Genomic DNA, 25963 nt, shown 5'->3' on the forward strand with positions numbered 1-25963 from the left:
TGGGTTGTCATTATGACTTAAAAAGAGAACACACAGTAGTCTGACCCAACCACTAACCATGAGTGGAAAAAGTTTTGGTGTAATCATTCATATTCTCTGAAAAAAAGGTCAAGAAAGCAAAAATTCTGCCAGGGTATGTAAACTTTTGAGCACAACTGTATGCTACTGATTTATGTTCAGATTTTTATGTATAAGGGAACAGGAACACTGGGACTTGTGGATTACTGACAGACACCAAGTATGATTTCCCTGTAGCTCTGATGTTTTGTGCCGTATGTTGGATAAATTGCACCCAATTTCATGTAATGTGACCTTGTGCTTCCCTTGCTCGGAGCTGTCATATGTACGTGAAGCTGTGACCTCGCACATATCATGGATACCAGCAGAGATGCGCTAATTTTACTGCCTTGTGATGGCAGACAGCTGCTCCTCTGTCCTACACCAAAGCAAGAATGATGGGTTTATGGCAAAACCGCATGTTTTATATGACTGCAGAGCCAGAAATCTGGTCCAATTGGTAAAGCACTGCAAAGATATAAACATGATGCTACGTATGAGGGTAGAGACGTGAGGCCGCGAAGGAGAGTAGAGAGACGCGAGCCCGCGTATGAGGGTAGAGGGACGCGAGCCCGCGTATGAGGGTAGAGGGACGCGAGCCCGCGTATGAGGGTAGAGGGACGCGAGCCCGCGTATGAGGGTAGAGGGACGCGAGCCCGCGTATGAGGGTAGAGGGACGCGAGCCCGCGTATGAGGGTAGAGGGACGCGAGCCCGCGTATGAGGGTAGAGGGACGCGAGCCCGCGTATGAGGGTAGAGGGACGCGAGCCCGCGTATGAGGGTAGAGGGACGCGAGCCCGCGTATGAGGGTAGAGGGACGCGAGCCCGCGTATGAGGGTAGAGGGACGCGAGCCCGCGTATGAGGGTAGAGGGACGCGAGCCCGCGTATGAGGGTAGAGGGACGCGAGCCCGCGTATGAGGGTAGAGGGACGCGAGCCCGCGTATGAGGGTAGAGGGACGCGAGCCCGCGTATGAGGGTAGAGGGACGCGAGCCCGCGTATGAGGGTAGAGGGACGCGAGCCCGCGTATGAGGGTAGAGGGACGCGAGCCCGCGTATGAGGGTAGAGGGACGCGAGCCCGCGTATGAGGGTAGAGGGACGCGAGCCCGCGTATGAGGGTAGAGGGACGCGAGCCCGCGTATGAGGGTAGAGGGACGCGAGCCCGCGTATGAGGGTAGAGGGACGCGAGCCCGCGTATGAGGGTAGAGGGACGCGAGCCCGCGTATGAGGGTAGAGGGACGCGAGCCCGCGTATGAGGGTAGAGGGACGCGAGCCCGCGTATGAGGGTAGAGGGACGCGAGCCCGCGTATGAGGGTAGAGGGACGCGAGCCCGCGTATGAGGGTAGAGGGACGCGAGCCCGCGTATGAGGGTAGAGGGACGCGAGCCCGCGTATGAGGGTAGAGGGACGCGAGCCCGCGTATGAGGGTAGAGGGACGCGAGCCCGCGTATGAGGGTAGAGGGACGCGAGCCCGCGTATGAGGGTAGAGGGACGCGAGCCCGCGTATGAGGGTAGAGGGACGCGAGCCCGCGTATGAGGGTAGAGGGACGCGAGCCCGCGTATGAGGGTAGAGGGACGCGAGCCCGCGTATGAGGGTAGAGGGACGCGAGCCCGCGTATGAGGGTAGAGGGACGCGAGCCCGCGTATGAGGGTAGAGGGACGCGAGCCCGCGTATGAGGGTAGAGGGACGCGAGCCCGCGTATGAGGGTAGAGGGACGCGAGCCCGCGTATGAGGGTAGAGGGACGCGAGCCCGCGTATGAGGGTAGAGGGACGCGAGCCCGCGTATGAGGGTAGAGGGACGCGAGCCCGCGTATGAGGGTAGAGGGACGCGAGCCCGCGTATGAGGGTAGAGGGACGCGAGCCCGCGTATGAGGGTAGAGGGACGCGAGCCCGCGTATGAGGGTAGAGGGACGCGAGCCCGCGTATGAGGGTAGAGGGACGCGAGCCCGCGTATGAGGGTAGAGGGACGCGAGCCCGCGTATGAGGGTAGAGGGACGCGAGCCCGCGTATGAGGGTAGAGGGACGCGAGCCCGCGTATGAGGGTAGAGGGACGCGAGCCCGCGTATGAGGGTAGAGGGACGCGAGCCCGCGTATGAGGGTAGAGGGACGCGAGCCCGCGTATGAGGGTAGAGGGACGCGAGCCCGCGTATGAGGGTAGAGGGACGCGAGCCCGCGTATGAGGGTAGAGGGACGTGAGCCCGCGTATGAGGGTAGAGGGACGTGAGCCCGCGTATGAGGGTATAGAGACGTGAGTCCGTGTATGAGGGTATAGAGACGTAAGTCAGTGTATGAGGGTAGAGAGACGTGAGCCCGCGTATGAGGGTATAGAGACGTGAACCCGTGTATGAGGGTAGAGAGATGCAAGCCCGTGTATGAGGGTAGAGAGACGTGAGTCCGTGTATGAGGGTAGAGAGACGTAAGTCAGTGTATGAGGGTAGAGAGACGTGAGCCCACGTATGAGGGTATAGACACGTGAACCCGTGTATGAGGGTAGAGAGATGCAAGCCCGTGTATGAGGGTATAGAGACGTGAGCCCGCGTATGAGGGTATAGAGACGTGAACCCGTGTATGAGGGTAGAGAGATGCAAGCCCGTGTATGAGGGTAGAGGGACGTGAGTCCGTGTATGAGGGTAGAGGGACGTGAGCCCGCGTATGAGGGTAGAGAGACGCAAGTCCGCGTATGAGGGTATAGAGACATAAGTCCGCGTATGAGGGTATAGAGACGTGAGCCCGCGTATGAGGGTATAGAGATGTCAGCCAATGTATGCAAGATATACACGTCTATATATATAAGCTGTGCAGGAGGATTATAAAGATTAGAAATATTAAATGTAGCAAGCTGCAAATTGCGTTGTTTTGTTTTTTTGCAAGAGGATTAGTCTTTAGTCACAAGCCAGAATAATGCATGGTCTGCAATCTTTTACAAATTAACAAAATTCCCTTCAGCCTTTCTAGCCTTGATATAATGATAATTATTAAAGGGATTGTCCGAGTTCATAAAAAGAGAGGTATTCCTTCCCAGTAGGGGAGACATTCTTGTCCATGGGTCTGGCATGGAAGCTCAGTCCCAGTCAAGACCCAGCCTATGAACAGGAGTGTCGCTACTTTTACAGTAAACCAGACCTTTATCCAAGACAACCCCTTTATATTTTTTTCTTTTCTGCATGAAAAGTACATAGTAAATTAGCAAAGGAAAGTAAGCCATCAATATTAGAATAGCGGGGTCCGACTACACCGATCCGCTGTATATAGTGGCCGCAGCCCCTTCCACTGTCTACCAGGCCCAGCGCCGTACCTTAAGTAGCGGCTGTGCCTGGTATAACAGCACAATCCCATCTGCCTGAATAAAAATACAATTCAATCTTCCCATATAACATAATAGAATATTGAGAAGGAAAAAGGAAAAAAAAAAAAAAAAAAGTACCTCCAAGATTTGAAGAGCCCAAGCCAGCCGGCTGCAGAGCAGAACTCATAGCTGAGCCGAATGGTGCTCCAAAACCCACTCCCAGAGAAGGCCGAGGCCCTAGTATAAAGAGTAAATTAAAGAAAAAGACACAAAAAAAGGAGAAAGAAAAAAAAAACAAAAAAAAAACAAACTTTCCTTACTTGAAAAATTAAACAAAACTTAAAAGGCAGAGAGGCAAGAACCAACTAAGATAGACATAACCATACAGGACAGACTGAAGCAAGGCTACGGCCAGGACTTACTAATAGGATATCGCTGATATAAAGAACACAACCATAGATTATTGTTTATTCCATTTATTTTTCAATTTCAAAGAAAAAAAGGTAACATGACAATTCAGTATCACACACACACATTGGTAGTATATGCTGGGGGAAATGCGGGATGCTCTGAATTATGTTGTGCACTGAATACATGGTTACAGCATCCAGCATGTGAGCATGCTGCAACACCAATCAATGATGGACAGGTAGAAAAAAAAATGTACAAAAAAAAAAAAAAATAGAGAAGGTTTCAAATGACAAAAATTGCAATAAAAAGAACTGGATAAAAAGGGATCTACTGAACATTTTCTCTAACGAAAGGTTTTCTTCCATACTGAACCTATAGAAATTTTTGCTGAAGAAGTGAATCTGACAGCAGGCTTTTGCTATGTAATCTGAGGGCAGCATGAGATAGGGGCTGAGACACAGATTTTAGTGATGTGTCACTTATTAGGCGGTATGCTATAGTTTCCATACAATTAATATTTTATCCCCAGGAGATTATCACTGCAGGGACTGATGCTCGCTTGAACCCCGGTCTGACCACACCCCCTGCCCTGATAAGCAGCTCACTGTCAGTAGACAGTGTACACAAAAGCTGTGTTGTGGGTGGGGTTAGCTTGCTGAGCTCTGCTACAGCGATACATCTTTGGAATCAGGCTCTCTTTTCCTATATTATGCTGCTCTCAGATGAGGTAGCAAAAATCTGGGGACAGATTCGCTTTAAGGATGATTTCTGCATTATCTGTCCATTTTAAAATAACCTTTCAATTTCTGGGAAAAATATAATTCTGAAGCATCTTTATTTAGTAATTTGCTTTTGCTGTTCCTCTGTTATTTCTCTTGGAAATGTGTACATAAAACAATGGGGCGTCACCTTTCCCCTCTTGTCAAAAGCGCGTTTACCCTACACAGGGACATTGTCTAATTAGACAGTCACAACCTCTTGAAAGGAGACATGATAAACGCAAAGGGATAACAGAGGACAACTCAGCACAACTGAGAACTTCAAGAAAAGAAGCTCAAGAGTTATCTTCTCCAACATGCAAATTTATACTAAAATGGACAAGAATATTAGAAGAGTGGGCAGGTTTTCAAATTTTATCTAAATTAAGTCTCCAGGATTAGAAATACATTGCTGCTAACACTTAGAGTGGGTTATGTCTGGTATTGTAAGTCAGCACCATTGAATTGAAAGGACCTGAGCTGCAATCCCAAGAAAAACCCATGGTCAGGAGTGGCAGGAGAGGCACCGTTTCTGAAAGAAAGTAGTCAAGTATTTCCCAATCCTCAAGAACCCACTAATGTAAAGTTCATTCACCATTGGCAGTAGTACTAAGAATAATAAGAAAAATAGCATTAAATTAAAAGCCGTTTGATAAATCACAGGTACCGTATTTCTCGGACTATAAGACGCATCGGACCATAAGACGCACCTAGGTTTTAGAGGAGGAAAATAAGAAAAAAAACATTGAAGCAAAAAATGTGGTCAAATCTGTACTTAATATCCTTTATCTTCATCTTCATGCACATGGCCCCCTCATCCCCACCCTGGTGTGCATGGCCCCCTTATCCCTATCCCAGTATGCATGGCCCCCTTATCCCTATCACAGTATGCATGGCCCCATCCCTATTCTGATATGATTGGCCCCCATCCCAGTTCTGGTATGCATGGCCCTATCCCTATTCTGGTATGATTGGCCCCCATACCAGTTCTGGCATGCATGGCCCCATGCTTATGATTGGTCTCCACCCCCATCCTGGTATGCATGGCCCAATCAGAAAACATTAAAAAACCAAACCATTACAGCTGCTTTAGGATTGCAAGCAGCGCATTGCAGGGACGTCATGTGCTGCTCACAAGCAGAGTACAGCTGACGGAATACTATAGTATTCATTGCTCTTCAGTAGCACGCAGTGCTCACTTTCTCTGCCCGCACAGTCCCAGCGTGCAGAGCAATGAGTATTCAGCAGCTGCTCTTAGGCTTGCAGGCAGCCCATGATGTCCCTTGCCATGCGCTGCTTACAAGCATAAAGCAGCTGCTGGCATCTGAAGAAGATGCTGCGAGGGAGCGCTGGGAAGGTAAGTGTAATTTTTTTGTTGTTTTTTAATGTTTTCTGATGGGGCCATGCATACCAGGATGGAGGTGGGTGGGGGGCCAGTCATAAGAATGGGCCCATACATACCAGGACCGGGGTTGGAGGCCAATCATACCAAGACGCTATTAAAGAGAAATGAATATTCATTGCCCTCCACACCAATGGGCGTGGAATGCAGTGAGCATTTATTTGTCTTTAGCAGCGGACACAGGAGTTAGCCACAGCCGCCAACTCCAGCCTCCTGTGACCCGCTGCTCCGCCGATGCCACTCCCACACCTCAGCCAGAGCTGTATTAAAAGACGCATCCCCCCCCATTTTCCTACACATTTTTGGAGGAAAAAAGTGCGTCTTATAGTCTGAAAAATAGAGCAAATTCTGCACAAACTGTAAAACAACCTTCTAAAAAAATAATTTACTTAAAGGGGTTGTCTGTGGAGCAAAAATGTCTTATAGAATGCTCAGATTTAAAAGAGGCAATAGTCACCTGATCTCCCACCATCCCATGCCGGTCTCTGCTTCCTACAGTGATGACATATGAGGTCTGCAGAAATTCACTGACTGGATTGGGTCATGTCCATATGACAAGTATGGAGAACAGACTGGAGGAGGACCAGGCAGTGTTAGCACAGGAGTTGCGGGGGATTGGGAGAGGAGTTTTGCTTCTTCTATTCTTTAAAACTAATCTAAGTAGTGATGAGCTAACGTGCTGTGATAAGGCGTTCTCTGAGCATGCTCGTCTGCTAACTGATTGTCTTGGCGTGCTCGAAAAGACTAGAGGCAAGGATGTCTGATCCTCCTGATCTAATATAAAGGAAATTGTAAAATATAGAATGACAGCATCCGACTAGTGCCGTACAGGAAACCAGGGGCCAAAACCAGGGGCCATACATCTATTATACGTCACATTTGTGGGTTAAGTGCCGCCACTATCTGTATATTATTAATATTAATCACAGCCACTATCTGTATAGTATTAATAATAGCCACTATATGTATATTTTTAATATTAATGGCAGCCACTATCTGTATATTACTAATAATCGCAGCCACTATCTGTATATTAATAATCGCAGCCACTATCTGTATATTAATATAGATCACAGTCACTATCTGTATATTATGAATAATTACAGCGACTATCTGTATATTATTAATAATCTGTTATGTTCTTATTAACCTTTTTCCTTTGTCTTTCAGGTTCTTCTTCGTCTTCAGGGTAGCAGGGTGTAATTTTTCACCCTGTTTTCCCACACTTATGCGACCGAGAGAGCAGTGTAGTGTCACCCACTCTCAGACCCGCAAGGCAGGACCTAATGCCCTGTCACCTTCATGGGTGTTCAGGGTGATTCCCGATGCCAGTCCTAGCCATTGAACCCTCACCACCCCTCCCTCTCCTCCTCAGAGAGAGCTGGGAGGAAGACTGGTCACCAGTGGTGGCCTTCCCCTTCTTGTAAGGGGTTGACGTCGTCTTCTGCATCGGCTGGAGACGGTGCGGGATGGAGGATTTCTCATACCAGTGACCCCCCATCTACCCGGGGCTCCTGATGGCACCCTCATCAGTGAAGAGGACCAGGAACTCATCTTACAGGTATGTATGATTCTCCTCCCCACAGCTGGATAGGTCCGGGAAGCGTTACTGTCCCTTTGCACGTAAGACAGGGCAGCTGTAATGTACCAACCCTCACACAGCTGCGGCCATTTCTCACTGGCCCTCCCTTTTTCCTGGCCGTGCCTCCTCCCGGCATTCTCCGGCCACTCACCACCACGGTTTTACATTGCGCGCTCTTTTCAGCCCAATAGCAGGGCTTGCCTCCCCGCTTCACAGCGCGTGTCTTCTCGGCATGCTTTTGTTCCTCTCACGGAGCTTCCTCTCCCTGCCGGTACACATCCCCGGTGATTCAACCAACCAATCCAGGGGTACTTTCACTTTACCTCGCCGGTCGACATTTAAGTCACACCCACCGCACTGCATCATGCTTGCTGTGACACAGCACAGCCAATGCTCCATTACAACTTGTGCCTCAGAAGATTGTTTCGTCACTGCTTGCTCTCCCTCGGCATTGGATCTCTGCACATCAACCACAGGGGGACACAGCCAGCCAACACAGCACTGCTGCTAATCGACGATATCTGGTAGGCTCTGCCCCTCCTCTCCCTTTTCCGGTCCTCCTAAATAGCGCTTCACAGCAGTATTACCAGGGCCTGAGTTATGCCCAACCCTAGAGAGGCTTCTTTTTGCCCCTCTAAGCCTACTGTGATTCACTAAGGCTACTTTCACACTAGCATCGGATTCGGCCCGTTGCAGTGCGTCGGGTCGAGATTCCGACGCTAGTGTTTGATGCACTGCACAACGGGGGCAGTGGATGCATTTCTCCGGCGCATCCGCTGCCCCATTGTGAGGTGTGGGGAGGTGGCAGCAAAAAACGTTACATTTAATGTTTTTTGCTCCCGGCGTTCCGCCACAACACGGCGCAACCGTCGCATGACAGTTGCGACGTGTGACAATACGTCGCAATGCGTCGGTAATGTTACTCTATGGGGCAAAAACGCATCCTGCAAACAACTTTGCAGGATGCGTTTTTTCCCCTAAACGACGCATTGCGACGTATTTGCAAAAACGCCAGTGTGAAAGTAGCCTAAGCCTGTTTCCTCTGCAAAAAAAAGTTGTCTTCAGGTCAGCCTCCCCCTTTCTGCCAGTCCTGCAGTCTTTCCACCATGTCTGCCCCACAGGAGCCCCCTAACTCTCGGGATGAGAACACACCCCTCCCTCCGGAGTGGGCTGTTGCCATGTCACAGTCTGTCTCCAACCTGACAAAAGTATCACAGTCCCTGGTCCAGGTCCTGGAGCGACTTCCACACTTGACCACCGCCACTAATACTCCGAATGCCTCACACGGTGATTCGTGCGCACCTGACCAGGACCTTCGTCGGGACAGATAGAGTACAAAATCAAGGAAGCGGGCTCTTTCCAGTTCCTCCTCCAGTTCTGCGGGTCCCTCTGCATCCTCCAGTATGCATTCATCACCCCATGCCCTCTCCTCGGAGGCGGCCTTTGGTCAGATACGAATTCCCCGTCTGAGTCTGATATGGACCAGGTCTCAAAAATGCAGGATATGGTCAATAGCCTTATCTTGGCAATTACCCAAACTCTTAACCTAAAGGAGGATGAAGCACCTGCTCAGGAGCACTCTGTTTCCTTCAAACGGGTAAAGCATCCTTCCAGTTTTTTCCCAATTACAGGGAATTGGAAGCAATTATGTCTAAACACTGGGAACACCCTGAAAAGCGCTTCCCGGGAAGGAAGCAACTAGACAGCCTTTATCCCTTTAGCCCAGACCTTGTGGGTAGATGGACAGAGTCCCCCAATGTGGACCCGCTGGTTTCTCACCTGTCTTCAAAGACAGTCTGGTCTCTGTCGGACGGTGGATCTTTTAAGGACTCTACGGATAGGCAGATTGAATCCTTGGCTAAATCAGCCTTTGAAGCAGCTGGCGCCTCCCTCTGCCCCATTTTTGCCTCCATCTGGGTGGCAAAGTCCATGTCTGCCTGGGCAAAAATGCTTTGTCAGGGTATCATAGCAGCAGCCCCTCCGAATGAGCTGGCTGATTTGGCAGACCAGATTGCCCATGCCGGCAAGTATCTTCTGACCACCTCCTTGGATGCAGAAGGTTGTTCCGCCAGGGCTACCAGCAACATCGTTGCTATTTGCCGCATTCTCTAATTGAAAGCACGGAACACGGAACCGGCGTCTAAGAAGTCTTTTACTAATCTTTCCTTCCAAGGCTCTAGACCGTTTTGGTCCAAGCTGGATCAGATAATTTGGATGCTACAGGGGGTGGAAGAGCACTTCCCTTCCCCATGCCAAACCTACGCATCTTTTCAATAGGATAAGGTCGCTCCAATTTTGATCTTTTCGGCACTTCTCTTTGTCAGGGACTTCATTCCAGCAGGACCGCTCTTCCACCCAAGGGGAAAAGAAGAAGCCATCCATCAAACTTGCACCTCACTGGCGGCCAAAGGGTCGCTCCTCCAAGCCCTCTGGGTCCCACGCCAACAGGTTCTCCACGGCGTGAAGGGTCACCCCAACCCAGGAATCTCTCCAGTGTGGGAGGCGGCTTCTTCTCTTCCGGGACGCCTGGTTGTTGGTGGCGGACGATGCCTGGGTCAGAGATAGTGACTTCCGGCTACAAAAATAGTCTTTTCTTCCCCCCAGGAAGTCGTTTCTCTCAGTCTCGTCCGCCAAGACTTCAGTCTCAAGCTCCAGGTATCATCCAGGCCAACTCTTCCCTACTATGCACAGGAGTAGTTGTACCAGTTCCCTGGCACGAGCGGTTTTCAGGGTTCTACTCCAACCTCTTCGTAGTCCCCAAGAAAGATGAGTCTCAGTCCGATTTTGGACCTAAAGCGATTCGGATCCGTCACTTCAGGATGGAGTCCCTACGTTCGGTAATCGCCTCCATGGAACCAGGGGAATTTCTTTGCTCTGTAGACATTCAGGATGCTTAACTCCACATTCCTATTTGTGTTCAGCATCAAAGATTCCTCCGATTTGCGATCCAGGAAGACCACAATTAGTTCACGGCTCTTCCCTTCAACCTGGCCTCTGCCCCCAGAGTATTCAGAGTATGGGCAGCACGGTGGCTTATTGATTAGCACTGCAGCCTTGCAGCGCTGGAGTCCTGGGTTCCAGTCCCACGAAGGTCAACATCTGCTAAGAGTTTGTATGTTCTCTCTGTGTTTGCGTGGGTTTCCTCCGGGCACTCCGGTTTCCTTCCACATTCCAAAGACATACAGATAGGGAATTTTGATTGTGAGCCCCATTGGGGACAGCGATGATAATGTCTGTCAAGCGCTGCGGAATATGCTAGCGCTATATAAAAATAAATTAAATGGCCATTCTTCAATCCAAGGGGATCCTCATAATCCCTTACTTGGATGATCTTCTAATCAAAGGGCCATCCCGTCGAGACTGCCACCAGAGTCTTCAGATCACCTTGGACAATCTGGTCCGTCTCGGCTGGATAGTCAACAAAAAGAAGTCCTCCCTGACCTCAGCACAGAGCCTGGTGTTTCTGGGCATGAGGTTCGACATGGTGCAAGCCAGTGTCCAAGAACTTCTTCCAGGGAAGAAGATCTCTCTCTGCCAGGGGATCTACGCTCTACGGCGACCATCTACGATCCCACGTGAGAGTTCTGGGGAAGATGATTGCAGCCATGGAGGCCGTGCCCTTTGCCCAATTCCATACCCATCCTCTTCAGCTGGCCCTCGTCTGCTTGGGACAAGAGGACTGCTTCCCTGGATCAGCCCATTCTACTGCCTCTCAAGGTAGCTTGGTGGATGCTTTCTGCCTCAGTCCTGCATGGAAGGTCCTTCCTTCCTTTCCGGTGGCAAGTCATCACCACCGACGCCATTCTCCTCAGTTAGGGAGCGTTTTTTCTTCATCACACAGAGCAGGGTGGCTGGAACCCCCAAGAGGCCGCTCTCCCCATCAATCTCCTGGAGATCAGGGCAATCTTCTTAGCTCTTCGCAGCTGGCAGACTCTCCTCGCAAACCAGCCGGTCCGCATACAGTCGGACAACGCCACTGCCATGGCTTACATAAATCATCAGGGCGGGTCTCGCAGCAATCAGGTCATGGCGGGGGTAGCAAGGATTCTGTTTTGGGCAGAACGTCACGTTCCCGCCATATCAGACGTGAAAAATACCAAAAGGCGGAAAATTGGGCAAACGATTTTCTGAGTCGTCAAAGACTCACATCGGGTGAGTGGTATGTCAACCCCGCCGTCTTTAACGAGATATGACAGAGATGGGGCACCCCGGACGTCGACCTAACGGCGTCTCGGATGAACCACAAGGTTCCTCAATTCGTAGCTAGGTCCCGAGATCCGCTAGCCATAGGTTTCGATGCTCTAGTAATTCCATGGACCCAGTTCCAGCTGCCTTATCTTTTTCCGCCTCTCCCCTTGATTCCCAGGGTCGTCAAAACGATAAAGGCAGAAGGAATTCACGTAATTCTAGTAGCTCCAGACTGGCCCAGAAGGGCCTGGTAAGTTGAGCTAGTGAACATGCTCACTGATGCTCCCTGGAGGCTTCCAGACCATCCAGATCTTCTCTCACAAGGCCCCCTCTTCCACCAGAGTTCCCAGTCTCTGAGTTTAATGACATGGCCGTTGAGGCCGCAGTCCTGAGGGAGGCTGGTTTTTCACATCAGGTCATTCAGACCATCATTAGGGCAAGAAAACCAGCATCCTTGCGTATCCATCACAGATGTTGGAAGGCTTTCTTTCGGTGGAGTGAGGACAACAATTTGGTCCCTATGTCCTTTTCCCTGCCTTCCATCCTGAGTTTTCTCCAAGCGGGTCTTGACTCTAGTCTATCACTCAGTACCCTTAAATGTCGATTTCCGCATTGTTGATTCTTTTCCAACGGAATCTGGCTTCTCATTCCCAGGTAAAAACTTTCCTTCAAGACGTCACCCACCTGGCACCTCCTTATCGCCCTCCGATAGATCCGGTCCATGGGATCTTAACCTTGTTGTTAGTGCACTCCAGGACACTCCTTTTAAGCCCATTCAAGACATTTTGTTTTCTCTCCTGTCATGGGAAGTCGCCTTTCTAGTTGCCATTACGTCCATCAAGAGAGTTTCTGAGTTAGCGGCATTATGCTGCCCTTCTCTGTTCCTGATTCTGCATCAGGACAAGGTGGTCCTCAGACCCGTTCCCTCTTTCTTACCTAAAGTGGTATCTTCATTTCAAATTAATGAAGAAATTGTCCTTCCTTCTCTATGTCCCTCTTCGGTCCACCCCCTGGAGAAGTCCCTCCACAAGATGGATCTGGTCAGAGCTAGCAGAGTCTACCTTTCAAGGACTGCTTGCTTTCGCCACTCTGATGCTCAATTTGTCATCTCTGATGGTCAGCTTCTGAGTCCACTATTGCCTGTTGGATTTGTTCGACAATATTGGAAGCATATCGTGTTCAGGAAAAAGCCTCCTCCGGGGGTAAAGGCTCACTCCACCCGGGCAATGGGAGCTTCCTGGGTAGTTCGTCACCAGGCCTCAGATTTGTATGGCTGCGACATGGTCTTCTTTGCACATCTACGCGAGCGTCTGATGCATCGTCTGATGCAGGCCTAGGAAAAGAAGGTGCTGCAGGCGCACCGGCCAACTCGAGTCTGTTCTCTTTCCTTTTTCTCTATTTCCCACCCTAGGGACTGCTTTGGGGCGTCCTATGTTTACCTGTATCCCCCAATGAAGCGATAAAGAGGGATTTTTGGTACTAACAGTAAAATGTCTTTCTTGGAGCCTTCATTGGGGAACACAGCACACTCCCTATCTATTTCTACCTCTATTGGGCCTACGTGACTTTGTTGTGGGTTTGGTACATAGGTCAAGTTTTGGTTGCTTCTCCAACTGCTTTTACACTAACTGAGCTGCTTTGTGCCAGTCGGTGGGTGTATACTGCGGAGGTGGAGTTATTTTTACTTTTTTGCCTTGTGTCAGCCTCCTAGCGACAGCAGCATACACCCATGGTTACCTGTGTCCCACAATGAAGGCTCCAAGAAAGATTTTATGGTACCAAAAACCGCAGCCTCTATCTGTATATTATTATTATTATTAATCGCAGCCACTATCTGTATATTATTATGAATAATAATCACAGCCACTATCTGTATATTAATATTAATCACAGCCACTATCTGTGTATTATTCACTGCAGCCACTATCTGTATATTATTAATAATCATCATCACAGCCACTATCTGTATATTATTAATATTAATCACAGCCACTATCTGTATATTATTAATACAATATCTGTAAATTATTATCACAGCCACTATCTGTATAGTATTATTCACTGCAGCCACTATCTGTATATTATTAACCGCAGCCACTATCTGTATATTATTAACCGCAGCCACTATCTGTATATTATTAATGATCACAGCCACCATCTGTAGATTAATAATAATCACAGCCACCATCTGTAGATTATTAATAATCACAGCCATATCTGTAGATTATTAATAATAATCACAGCCACTATCTGTAGATTATTAATAATAATCACAGCCACCATCTGTAGATTATTAATAATCACAGCCATATCTGTAGATTATTAATAATAATCACAGCCACTATCTGTAGATTATTAATAATAATCACAGCCACCATCTGTAGATTATTAATAATCACAGCCATATCTGTAGATTATTAATAGTCACAGCCACTATCTGCATATTAATAATAGTCACAGCCATATCTGTAGATTATTAATAATAATCACAGCCACTATCTGTAGATTATTAATGATCACAGCCACCATCTGTAGATTATTAATAATAATCACAGCCACCATCTGTAGATTATTAATAATCACAGCCATATCTGTAGATTATTAATAATAATCACAGCCACTATCTGTAGATTATTAATAATAATCACAGCCACCATCTGTAGATTATTAATAATCACAGCCACTATCTGCATATTAATAATAGTCACAGCCATATCTGTAGATTATTAATAATAATCACAGCCACTATCTGTAGATTATTAATAATAGTCACAGCCACTATCTATATATTAAATGTATTGTTTTATAGTAAGACAATCTTTGCTATGACTGTCTAGAATCTAGAGAGTAAAAAATAAAATATGCTCACAGCTCCATATAACAAAGGCAAAATTACCGTATACCTGCTCAGTAACTGAGCACATTAAGAATGAACACTTGGACAAAAGCTAAAAATTTACTCTGAAACCCCAAAGCCGTTTTTGAGAGGACACCGCACACACAGTCGGGCACAGAGAGAAGACCACGATGGGCAGTTTCCCCGCCTGTCTGGCTCCAGCTGGGTGGGGAGAAAACAAGGAGGGCACCGGCCAGCAGACTCTCCCTCTTGCCTAGATGCCTGTATTCCTCCCTGGCTCGCTTTTTAAAGGGACTGTCAGTACAGAATGACTGTTCAAACCAAGCACAGGCGCTCTGTGTTTCATGGCGGGGCCGATCCTTTATATAAACCTCCCTATCTGCTTGGTTTACATCTATGTCCACTCTTCTCTGGCCCGATGAAGCCATAGCTGTCAATCAAAGAAGATGGAGGTGGAGTTAGAGGGAAAACAAGCAGGTGGGAGGTGCATATAAATGATTGGCCCCACCGTGAAGCACCGAGCACCTGTGCTTGGTTTGAACAGTCATTATGCGCTGACAGAGTCCCTTTAAGCTAGACTTTCTCCGAAACACGACAGCTTTCAAGTCAAAACATAATGGGCCAGCCTGTTTGGATTTTACACCACCTGTGGTTGGGCAGCAATGAATAGCACATGTAGTCGGCTACGTCTTAGTGCCTGCCCCCAATAGGTGTATACGGTCTAAAAATGATGTCCAACAGAGCACACAGTGACTCAGACTCCATGATTACTATCCATGGCTTCACTGCACGTAGCCTATGTTCACATCAAGTTCTACCCCAAGGCTAAAGGGCTCATACACAGTAGATAAAAGTCATCCGAATACGCCAGTTTCCACCATCTAATCTGTATAGGGGTCTCTCGACTTCTACCAGACATATAATCTTGGGGGCAAAAAAAAAAAGATCTGACCTGCTGAAATTTCAGCATCCGATCTGGTTGTTCGGACAGAAGACAGATAAGAAAGAATACAGGAATGCTCAGCTGAGCCGTGCGTTCTTGTGTATGGGGGAGTCGGGCGAGAACTGCTCAGACAACAATCTTGACACAAGACCCGTGTAGCAGTCACATGTGATGACATCTCTGGACTTTGAGTCTACAGAGGCCTGGATGGGACCAGCAAAGCACTGCCTCGGGAAGACTAAAAGAAGATTTTCTACAGGAAAACCCCTAAATAAAAAGGCACCTACAGTGGGGAAAATAAGTATTTGATACACTGCTGAGTTTGCAAGTTTTCCCACCTACAAAGAATGAAGAGGTCTAATTTTTATCGTAGGCACACTTCAGCTGTGAGAGACAGAATCTGGAAATAACAATCAGAAAATCACATTGTATGATCTTAAAATATTTCATGCAATAAAATGCAATTTAATTAAGTATTCGATCACCTACCAACCAGCAAGAATTCTGGCTCTCACAGACCTGTTAGTTTTTCTGTAAGAAGCCTCCTACTCCGCACTTGCTACCTGTATTAACCCCTATCTGACCTCGGACGGGATAGTACGTCCAAGGTCAGATCCCCTGCTTTGATGCAGGGCTCCGCGGTGAGCCCGCATCAAAGCCGGGACATGTCAGCTGTTTTGAATCGCGATCTGCCCGCACCTATTAACTAGTTAAATGCCGCTGTCAAACGCAGACAGCAGCATTTAACTACCGCTTCCGGCCGGGGGGCCGGAAATGATCGCATCGCCGACCCTCGTCACATGATCGGGGGTCGGCGATGCTTCAGAATAGTAACCATAGAGGTCCTTGACACCTCTATGGTTACTGATCCCCGGCAGCTGTGAGCGCCACCTTGTGGTCGGCGCTCACAGCACACCTGCAATTCTGCTACATAGCAGCGATCTAATGATCGCTGCTATGTAGCAGAGCCGATCGTGCTATGCCTGCTTCTAGCCTCCCATGGAGGCTATTGAAGCATGGCAAAAGTTTAAAAAAAAAGTAAAAAAAAAATTTGAAAAAAAAAAAAATATATATATATAAAAGTTTAAATCACCCCCCTTTCGTCCCAATCAAAATAAATGAATTAAAAAAAAATCAAATCTACACATATTTGGTATCGCCGCACTCAGAATCGCCCGATCTATCAATTAAAAAAAAGCATTAACCTGATCACTAAATGGCGTAGCGAGAAAAAAATGCGAAGCGCCAGAATTACGTTTTTTTGGTCGCCGCGACATTGCATTAAAATGCAATAACGGGCGATCAAAAGAACGTATCTGCACCAAAATGCTATCATTAAAAACGTCATCTCGGCACGCAAAAAATAAGCCCTCACCCGACCCCAGGTCATGAAAAATGGAGACGCTACGAGTATCGGAAAATGGCGCAATTTTTTTTTTTTTTTTAGCAAAGTTTGGAATTTTTTTTCACCACTTAGATAAAAAATAACCTAAACATGTTAGGTGTCTATGAACTCGTACTGACCTGGAGAATCATAATGGCAGGTCAGTTTTAGCATTTAGTGAACCTAGCAAAAAAGCCAAACAAAAAACAAGTGTGGGATTGCACTTTTTTTGCAATTTCACCGCACTTGGAATTTTTTTCCCGTTTTCTAGTACACGATATGCTAAAACCAATGATGTTGTTCAAAAGTACAACTCGTCCCGCAAAAAATAAGCCCTCACATGGCCAAATTGACGGAAAAATAAAAAAGTTATGGCTCTGGGAAGGAGGGGAGTGAAAAACGAACACGGAAAAACGAAAAATCCCAAGGTCATGAAGGGGTTAATTGCACCTGTTTGAGCTCGTTACCTGTATAAAAGACACCTGTGCGCGCACACAAAACAGTCACACTCCAACCTCTCCACCATGGCCAAGATTAAAGAGCTGTCCAAGGACAAAATTGTAGAACTGCACAAGGCTGGGATTGTCTCCAGGACAATAAACAAGTAGCTTGGTGAGAAGGCAACAATTGTTGGCACAATTATTAGACAATGGAATTAACACAAGATGACCCAATTTTCATCGGACTGGCGAGCCATTGAAAATCTCGCTTTGTGGGTTAAGGCAGATTCTAAGAAAGGTCAGGAATCAGCCCAGAACTACAAGGAATGACCTGACTACCAGACCACCACAGGATAGGAGTCGCCAGAGAGTACCACAACACTAGGATCAATAATATGCCTTTATTTAGGGATCTCTGGGTACCAAATAATATTTTTCCTGCGTTCTTGTTATTTTTTATATATGTACTTGTTCATTTATGAACTTTTAAAATTTAATGTTTGATGTATGAATTGCCATATATTCAATAAAGGCATATTACTGATCCTAGTGTTGTGGTACTCTCTGGCGACTCCTATCCTGTGGTGGTCTGGTAGTTGGGTTCTCCTTCTCTCAGTGGATATCCACTGAAGCTTTCACAAGTGCACCTTAACCCTATGAGATATATTAAGATTTATATTCCTATTTAAGTTTGATCTGTGGTTTTAATAGGTGTTATTTGTGGTTTTTAATTTTAAAGGAATGACCTGGAATGACCTGAAGAGAGCTGGGACCACAGTCTCAAACACTACCATTCGTAACACACTACATCTTGAAGGATTAAAATTCAGCACAGCACGCAATGTCCCTCTGCTCATGCCAGCACATGTCCAGGCCCGTTTGCCAAAGATCATCTGGATGATCCAAAGGAGGCATGGGAGAAAGTCACGTGGTCAGATGAGACCAAAATAAAACTTTTTGGTATCAATGCCACTTGACTTGTTTGGATGAAGAAGATAGAGTACAACCCCTAGAACACTGTCCCAACCATGAAGCATGGTGGGGAAAACATCATTCTTTGGGGATGCTTTTATGCAAAGGGGACCGGACGACTGCACCGCATTGAAAAGGAGAATGTATCAATTATTTCATGCAATAAAATGCTAATTATGTAAAAATCAAACAATGTGAGTTTCTGGTTTTTATTTTTCAATTCTGTCTCTCACAGTTGAAGTGTACCTACGAAAAAAAATTACAGACCTCAAAGTGGGAAAACTTGCAAGATTGGCAGCGTATCAAATATTTATTTTCCCCACTGTATGTCCTTAAGATTTGGTGCACGTTTGTCAAGTGGCATTCCTTGCAGCCTTCTCTGGATTAAGAGTCTGTTCACACTGACTTGTTTGATGTGGATTTTGGAGCAGATTCTGGGCCAAAATTCATGCGAAAAGCTGCTGCAAATACGCTTTGCAAAAACTTCCTATTCATGTAAACTGGGAAGTATGCCCATAGCGCACATTGTACGAGTTTAATTTCCATGTGAAAAAAAGAAGCAATATGTCAATTATTGAGGCATTTCTACTTGGAAAGAAAAAAAAAAATCTCTAAATTTGGCTCCTGAGGCTGAATTCAGACTACCGTGAATCACAGTGGGCGCGCACACAGCGAAGCACGCACCGGCCTCCGGTATGAGCCAAACTAAACCGCCTCAAAAGGTTGTATATATATAAAAAATTTACGGTAAGTAAAAATCGATTTTCACAACCGATAGATAGACGTGTCGCACAAACATGATATGATTGAGATAAAATGGATCAAAGTTAAAACAGGCCAACCTCTCCTGATTGTATAGTTGATTTTGTCTGGATAAATCTATGTACAACTTACTATACACACACACACACATTTACATTAAATATGTAAAGAATACTTTAACAAAAAACTAATGAAGCCAATTTAGGTAGCACTAAAATAAATTGCACAACAACCAATTTCCATTTGTAATGCACCGTGAAATATATACAACTTTTGTTGCCTATTACTCAGCATGATAACTACATTACTTGGCAAATGGCAAGAATGGCCTCTACTAGGAAACTTCGACCACCCCACAGACAATAGACTAGGTGAAAAATAAACGAATACCGTACCTCCAGTTAAAAACCGCTATGGTCATGTACCCCAGTAAGTAAAAAAACCTGAACCCTAGAAATCATAAATAAGTGCTCACTTTGTTCATTTCAATGAATGGGGCCGAGAAGGAGACTTAAATTACTTAAGCCCTTTACTCTCTCCCTGCCGACATCAGCTGTAAAAGCGGACAGGCAAGTGATGAGAGTGATAGATCATCAAACGAGATCTAGCTAACTACAACAATTACAAGTTGTACATCTGAAGTGGAAAATGATAAAGTCCTGTGATTACAGCAGCATCGGTACTGATGCAAACAGTGGGTAGAAGTACACCAATGGGGAGAGAAATGGCAAGGTTATCATGACTTGTAAACACAGGCTGCGGCACCACTATATAGGGGAAGTGGAGTGGTCTACGGTACAAATGGTTGAGCTTTGAAAGGAAAGGCTCAACAAAGGTGCTGTGCATGAAGATCTAAAAGCACTGTCTGTTCTCGCTGGAGGTAGACTTTAAGTCGAAAAAAAATAATCTTAATTTCTCGTAGTGCGTCAAATACAAGACTTAATAATATATAACTTAACAATATTAAACTACATAAACAATTGGATGCCAATTGGCAATTCACGAGAAGCAGCCATGATAAAAAGAAAGAAAACAAAAAAGTTGAATATTGGTCTAATCAACAGGGAAAAGGAATCCAAAACTGTGTAAACAAGCTCTAGAACACAATACAACCAAACATTGGCAGTCGGGCAAATACGTGGTCAGCATTAAAAGATAAATTTAAAAAAAAACTGTAGCAACTAGCAACACTGCACACCATAGCAACAGGTAAGCTTGCCTTAATACAGAAATATCACCTGGTGACTACAAATATATTAAAAATAAACATCAGCCATAAAAATTGATTGCTTATTTACATTCACACGGATCATTAGTCATTCACTATAATGTCATAATGAATAGAACAGTTTTTTTTTTTTTCTGCTGACCAGTACCAGCAGCTGCCAGTGATAATGAAGCGGTTATGTGTAAAGAAGATAGAGTAGTAATTTGGTGTTTTGGGCACTTTGTATAGAAGAATGAGGCCTGGCAATTAAAGGGTTTGCCCAGTCTAAGAATAAAGGTCTGTAGTCACTATGCATGGCACCCTTCTTAGACTGGATAACCCCTTTAAGACAACAACAGCAAGTGGAAAAGTTCAAAGGGTATTACAGAATAAAAAACAAACAGGTCTGTCTCCAGAGACAGTGCTGCTGCAGTCTGTATTTGGCATTACAACCATGCCCCATTGTTAGGCAACTGGTCGCCTCCGTGGGATTGTCCAGTCATGCAGCACAGGATTTTAGCACTTTAAGACTTATCATTTAAGGCAAAGTAGATCTTTTTTTTCTCTTTTTCAACAAATATCTACAACCTGCCATGTCCATCAAGTGCTCAGTTTGAAGATCTATGAGTGGACATGTTGAACAAAAGGGGGATTATACTCAGCTCTCAGGCAGTCTGCCGGAGCAAGAGAATCAGTCATGAAGAAAGTTGTATTTTTAATATTTTTTTCAATTTACTTCTATTATAAACAATGCATGGTTTTTAGTGTATGTTTGATCAGAAGATTGTTGCCGATAGACGCTGATTCATGCAGTACAGAGAATTAGACTGCGCCCTCCGGCCACCTAGGAACAGTTAGGGCTTGTTCACATGTTGCGTTTTTGCCTCGGGGAAAAAAGCCCTGTTTTACCGTACCAGCAAAGTGAAATCTCATGTACTTGCGGCTATTATTTGCTTGAAGATTGGAAGCAGTTTCACATCTGCAGCTTGCCAATTCTTTCAGCGTTTTTGCAGCGTTTCATCAACCATTCAAATAAATGGGGATAAATGCATAAAAAAAAGTGTGTATTTCACTTGTGTTTCCTGCCAAGAAACACTTTTTTGCGTAGAGATCTCTGCGGCAAATACTTAACGTGTGTACATAGCCTTACCCATGAAAAGCCCTGAGAGAGGCAGGATTACTATATCTGTATGCATCTTTCTTCTGATAAAAAACACATAACCGTACAATATTTTTAATAGACGGAAATTGAAAAAAAGATCACAAATACAGTTTTCTTCATAAATAAATATAAGTGTAAAGCGCCATGGAATAAATGGTGCTATAATAATAATAATATTATGGTGACACAAACCCTTTAAAAGTGCATCTCCACCTTTTAATATCAATTTAAGTTCAAAGTTTTGTGGCGAGTTTCTAATAAAGCTTTATAGCATTTTGTACTTCGTTTTTCAGGCGTAGAGCTACAAAGTCCCCAACACTAAAAGTATAGCTTTCTGGCTTCTGAAACCTGCCACTAGAGGGAGCATCAGAGCGCTGCCTTACTATAGGGGTCAGTGTGTACAATAAGCCCCTACGCACCCGCTAGTTACAGTGCAGGGGAGCAGAAGCTATGGATCAGAAAAACAAATCTATATTTATAGGATTGTCCAGGACTTAAGACAGCAGTGACCAGGCTCGGGACTGGCCCACAGGAGAGCTGGAGAATCTCCCGGTGGGCCTCTTTGAAGGTGTGAGCAGGGTTAATACACTTCATTCATTTTATTTATTTATTTTTTACAGACAAAAAGCAGCATCTAATCATCCATTAAAGAAACTACGTATTTTATTATCTAGAAGCATCAGTACATTTGCGTACTAGGGTCAGGTTATTTTCGCATGTAGCAGCACGGTGGCTCAGTGGTTAGCAGCGTTGCTTTCAAATCTCATCAAGGACATCCACAAGGAGTTTGTGTGTTCTCCCTGGGTTCTCCAGTTTCCGCGCACACTCCAGACGGGCTGATCGGGAATTTAGAGTGTGAGCCCCAATGGGGACAGGGATGATGGAACAGCGCTGTGTAATATTATGCTGCTATATAAAGTAAATTAAAAACAAAATAAATAAAAACCGTGGGCTCCCAGTAGCATTGTTGCTGGCGAGCCCTTGGTGTCCCAGTCCAAAACTGGCGGTGCCCTATTTTTTAGGATAAATCATCAATACTACAGTTTGAGAGTCAGACATCCCCCCACCGATCGTCTATTTGGCCCGAAGTAAACAGTGTACAGTGCTGGGAAGTGAAATCAATGGCAGAGCCCGAAAACCGCTGCTACAGTGTATGGCGCCATGGCGTGCTGGATACATACACCGCTTACGTCCTGCTGCCGAAGCTGCCATCAATATTTAAGTCCTGGACAACCCCTTTAAGAAAACGCACATATTTTGAAAACTATTTACAACCAAATTGCTATTCACTTTCAGGCCCAAAGTTACAATGGTGAGAAATTAAAGGGGTTGTCCAGACTCCGGACAAAAGTCTGCAGTCACTCCAGGTTCCTATACACCCCGGTATCGCCGCAACGAGCGGGCGGACACGTGACCGTGGGTATATGATTTGCATACGTGCCGACTACATGCATTTGGCATCTCTCCGTAGAAGAGAATCGAGAGTGACGCCAGCACGTGACCACGATGATACAAATCACATACCCGCCGCTCACACCAGCAATACCAGGGAAGGGCGACTGCGTGCGCACCACACACTGTCATGATCCGGCTGACTGCAATCACAAGGTCACAATCTTTGACAACCCCTTTAAAATATAAAATATCAGCCATGTAGCTACGGCTTAAAGCTGCAGTCACATTAAAATGGTAAAATGAGTGTACATCCATGCTGTAAATACATTCTGAGATGAAGTTCTATGTGAGACTAGTTCTCCGTTAGGTCCACAAGGCCACGGTACCTTCAGGTCACAGTTTTTAGTATATAGGCATAGAATAGTCTCTTCAAGTATATCAAATTCAGCTTGAGACCCAAAAAGTGATGAAAACAAGCGGTCAGCATTGCCGATTACATACAGGTAAAAATCAGGTCACGCGGTAAACGACTAATTATTGCCAAGGCTACACCCTGCCTAATCTAGAAGCTCTGCGGAGAACAAGAAAATGTCAGTAAGAGCCGGACCAGAGAGACGTTTACTGAGCACAGACGCAAAGTAGCTACAACTTGAATGCATTCAGACCTGTAGCAGGCTGCTGCTGCTGGGTCAGGGTGGCAGCCATTGCGACGGCGGCCGCGTTAGGTATGTTGCTGAAAGGCGTCGGTCCGGTGGTCACGCGGGGAGCGCTCTGCCATTTCTTCGCTTCTGCTCTCCTGGCCTCGAACACATCTGTGGGATCGCCCAAAAACGCTTTTCGGTAACCAAGGTACTGTTCTTTGAGCATCTGAGGGAAAGCCATTGTATTGTGAAATAGAAAAGTCCAAAATAGTGCTATAAGGGATCAGTGTACAGTGCGACAATTATCAGGAGCAAGGCGGCATGTCATGAGAACCACACACCTACCAGGAGGAACATCACGGTACATTAGGAATAGTCCAGATTACGGCCCGCTGATGGGCCGCTGTACACCCAGCGGGCCAACCGTGCCGCTGTACACCCAGCACATTACATACAGAATGTAACAGGGGGGAACCAGGCGAGCGGCAGAGGACTATACGTAACACAGGGTACAGCGTACCAACAGTGGTATCATAGAGGAGGACCACCCAAAACACCTCTAATGCATGGCTACCAGGATTACAAGGGCAGCACAGTGGCGCAGTGGTTAGCACTGGGGTCCTGGGTTCTAATCCCACCCAGGACAACATCTGCAAGGAGTTTGTATGTTCTCCCTGTGTTTGCGTGGGTTTCCTCCGGGTACTCCGGTTTCCTCCCACATTCCAAAGACATACTGACAGGGAATTTAGATTGTGAGCCCCATCGGGGACAGAGATAATAATGTGTGCAAAACTGCTGCGGAGTATGTTAGCGCTATATAAAAATAAAGATTATTATTATTATTACTATTATTATTACAAGGGCAATCTTTTCACTATTTTTCTTAAATTTTTTTTCCAAAGGACATACATTTTATTTGGTGTCTGACATAGCCGTATGAATGAAGGTTTGACCTTCTTTTTGTAGTTTTCATTGAGAGCAATTATTTTACCGTAAAATGTATATAAAAAAAAAAAAGGGCGGTTTTATTCTTTGGTCAATGGAGCAGAGTGAGGAATCGCTAATTTGCATGGAGAGGTGCAGTTTTTATTTATACCATTTTGGGGTACATACAAACATTTTGATGTCTTTATTGCATTGATTATTTACAGAGGTGAAGTGACTGATATGCCATAAATGTAGTTTTTCAATTTTATTTCCAGTTACAGCATTTACTATACGGGCTAATTAATTTAGCATTTTGACTGATCGGTCTTCCACGGAAGTTCCAACACCCAATATGATCTCTTATTTTACTTTATTGCTAAATTGAGAAAAGGAAGGCGATTTGAATATTTCTTTATCGCTTCATTGGGGGACACAGGGCAACCATGGGTGTATGCTGCTGCTGCTAGGAGGCTGACACAATGCAAAAAAAAAGGAAAAGGCGTAGCTCCTCCCTGGCAGTATACACCCACCGACAGGCACCAAGCACTTTATTGCTAAATTGAGAAAAGGAAGGTGATTTGAATATTTTATATACGTGTGTGAGTATACATACATGTATATAATGTATTCATTTTTGGTGCTTTTCCTTTGTCCTCTTGGGCACTCCCGGGATCCTTTCTCCTATATATGCTGCCATACCTCAGTTTAGCAGTGATAATACCGCTCTCACAAGCTGGGAGCCCCTTCTGGTCGCTGCTGTTACCGGCAGATGGCATCTCTGCAATACATGGCGACCCCACTATTACGTCCTACACCGGGATGGGATATATTACCTCCCGTTAGGTTTATATATAACGGCAATTTCACAAAAGTATATTACCTAGGCGTGTTGAGCAAGAATCTGTTGCATAAAAAAAAAATAATAATATGTATATACAACGTCCACGTACAATTCCCATTGCATGAGCAACCAGTGTCTTATTTACGTGCTACTTAGGATTTGTGGTTACATTAACCGGGGCACATACCTTGACATTTTCATGGATTATTTGCAACTGTGCGGCTAAGGCTACAAATGTCTGGTAGAGCTTTTGCATTGCCATAGAGAGGTCTAAAAGACAAGATAGTCATGCAGATAATTATTAAGGGACCACTCACACATTATTGACATGTACAATGTCCGAGCCCACAGCACCCTACCTTGTGGTGTTAGGTGCGAGCTGTTGGCTTGTGTGGCCAGGTGGTTCTCCAACTCCTCAATCTGCTGCCTGTATTGCTGCAGCTGGACCTCAAACTGCTCCACTAATGCCCGGAAGTAGCTAGAAGATACACAAAGATGAAACAGAATCCCATATCTCCTACGCTACACGTGTAAATGAACCCTACAAACATCTCTTAGAGATGGAGAATGGATGTGCAGGACTACACATTTGTGAGACACAGACGGTGCTCGGATCGGAACACCCAGGAGACCCGTCAGCCGGGCCGAGTGTTCCCATCCAAGCACGGTCTGTGTTTCTTGGATTTTTAGAACTGGCCTAAAGTCGAGCAGACACCAGAAATAACGATTCGCAGGACTCCTCTGTTCCAT

General features: G+C 45.8%; 1 protein-coding gene across 2 annotated transcripts in view; it reads right to left on the bottom strand.

Annotated features, from left to right (window-relative positions):
• The window catches only part of NUP58 (nucleoporin 58), a 98228-nt gene that overhangs the window by 19041 nt on the left and 53224 nt on the right, over nucleotides 1–25963 (bottom strand). The window contains exons 10-13 of one of the 2 annotated variants that reach the window (XM_069759058.1): nucleotides 25573–25691; nucleotides 25401–25483; nucleotides 23470–23671; nucleotides 3480–3578 (exon numbers count right to left, since the gene is read on the bottom strand). In XM_069759058.1, the coding sequence (XP_069615159.1) occupies nucleotides 3480–3578; nucleotides 23470–23671; nucleotides 25401–25483; nucleotides 25573–25691 (503 nt within the window). The remainder of the gene's footprint in view (nucleotides 1–3479; nucleotides 3579–23469; nucleotides 23672–25400; nucleotides 25484–25572; nucleotides 25692–25963) is intronic. The other variant, XM_069759059.1, reaches the window with a different exon arrangement.

This window comes from Ranitomeya imitator, chromosome 3 (assembly GCF_032444005.1).
Source record: "Ranitomeya imitator isolate aRanImi1 chromosome 3, aRanImi1.pri, whole genome shotgun sequence".
Classification (NCBI taxonomy): Eukaryota; Metazoa; Chordata; class Amphibia; order Anura; family Dendrobatidae; genus Ranitomeya; species Ranitomeya imitator.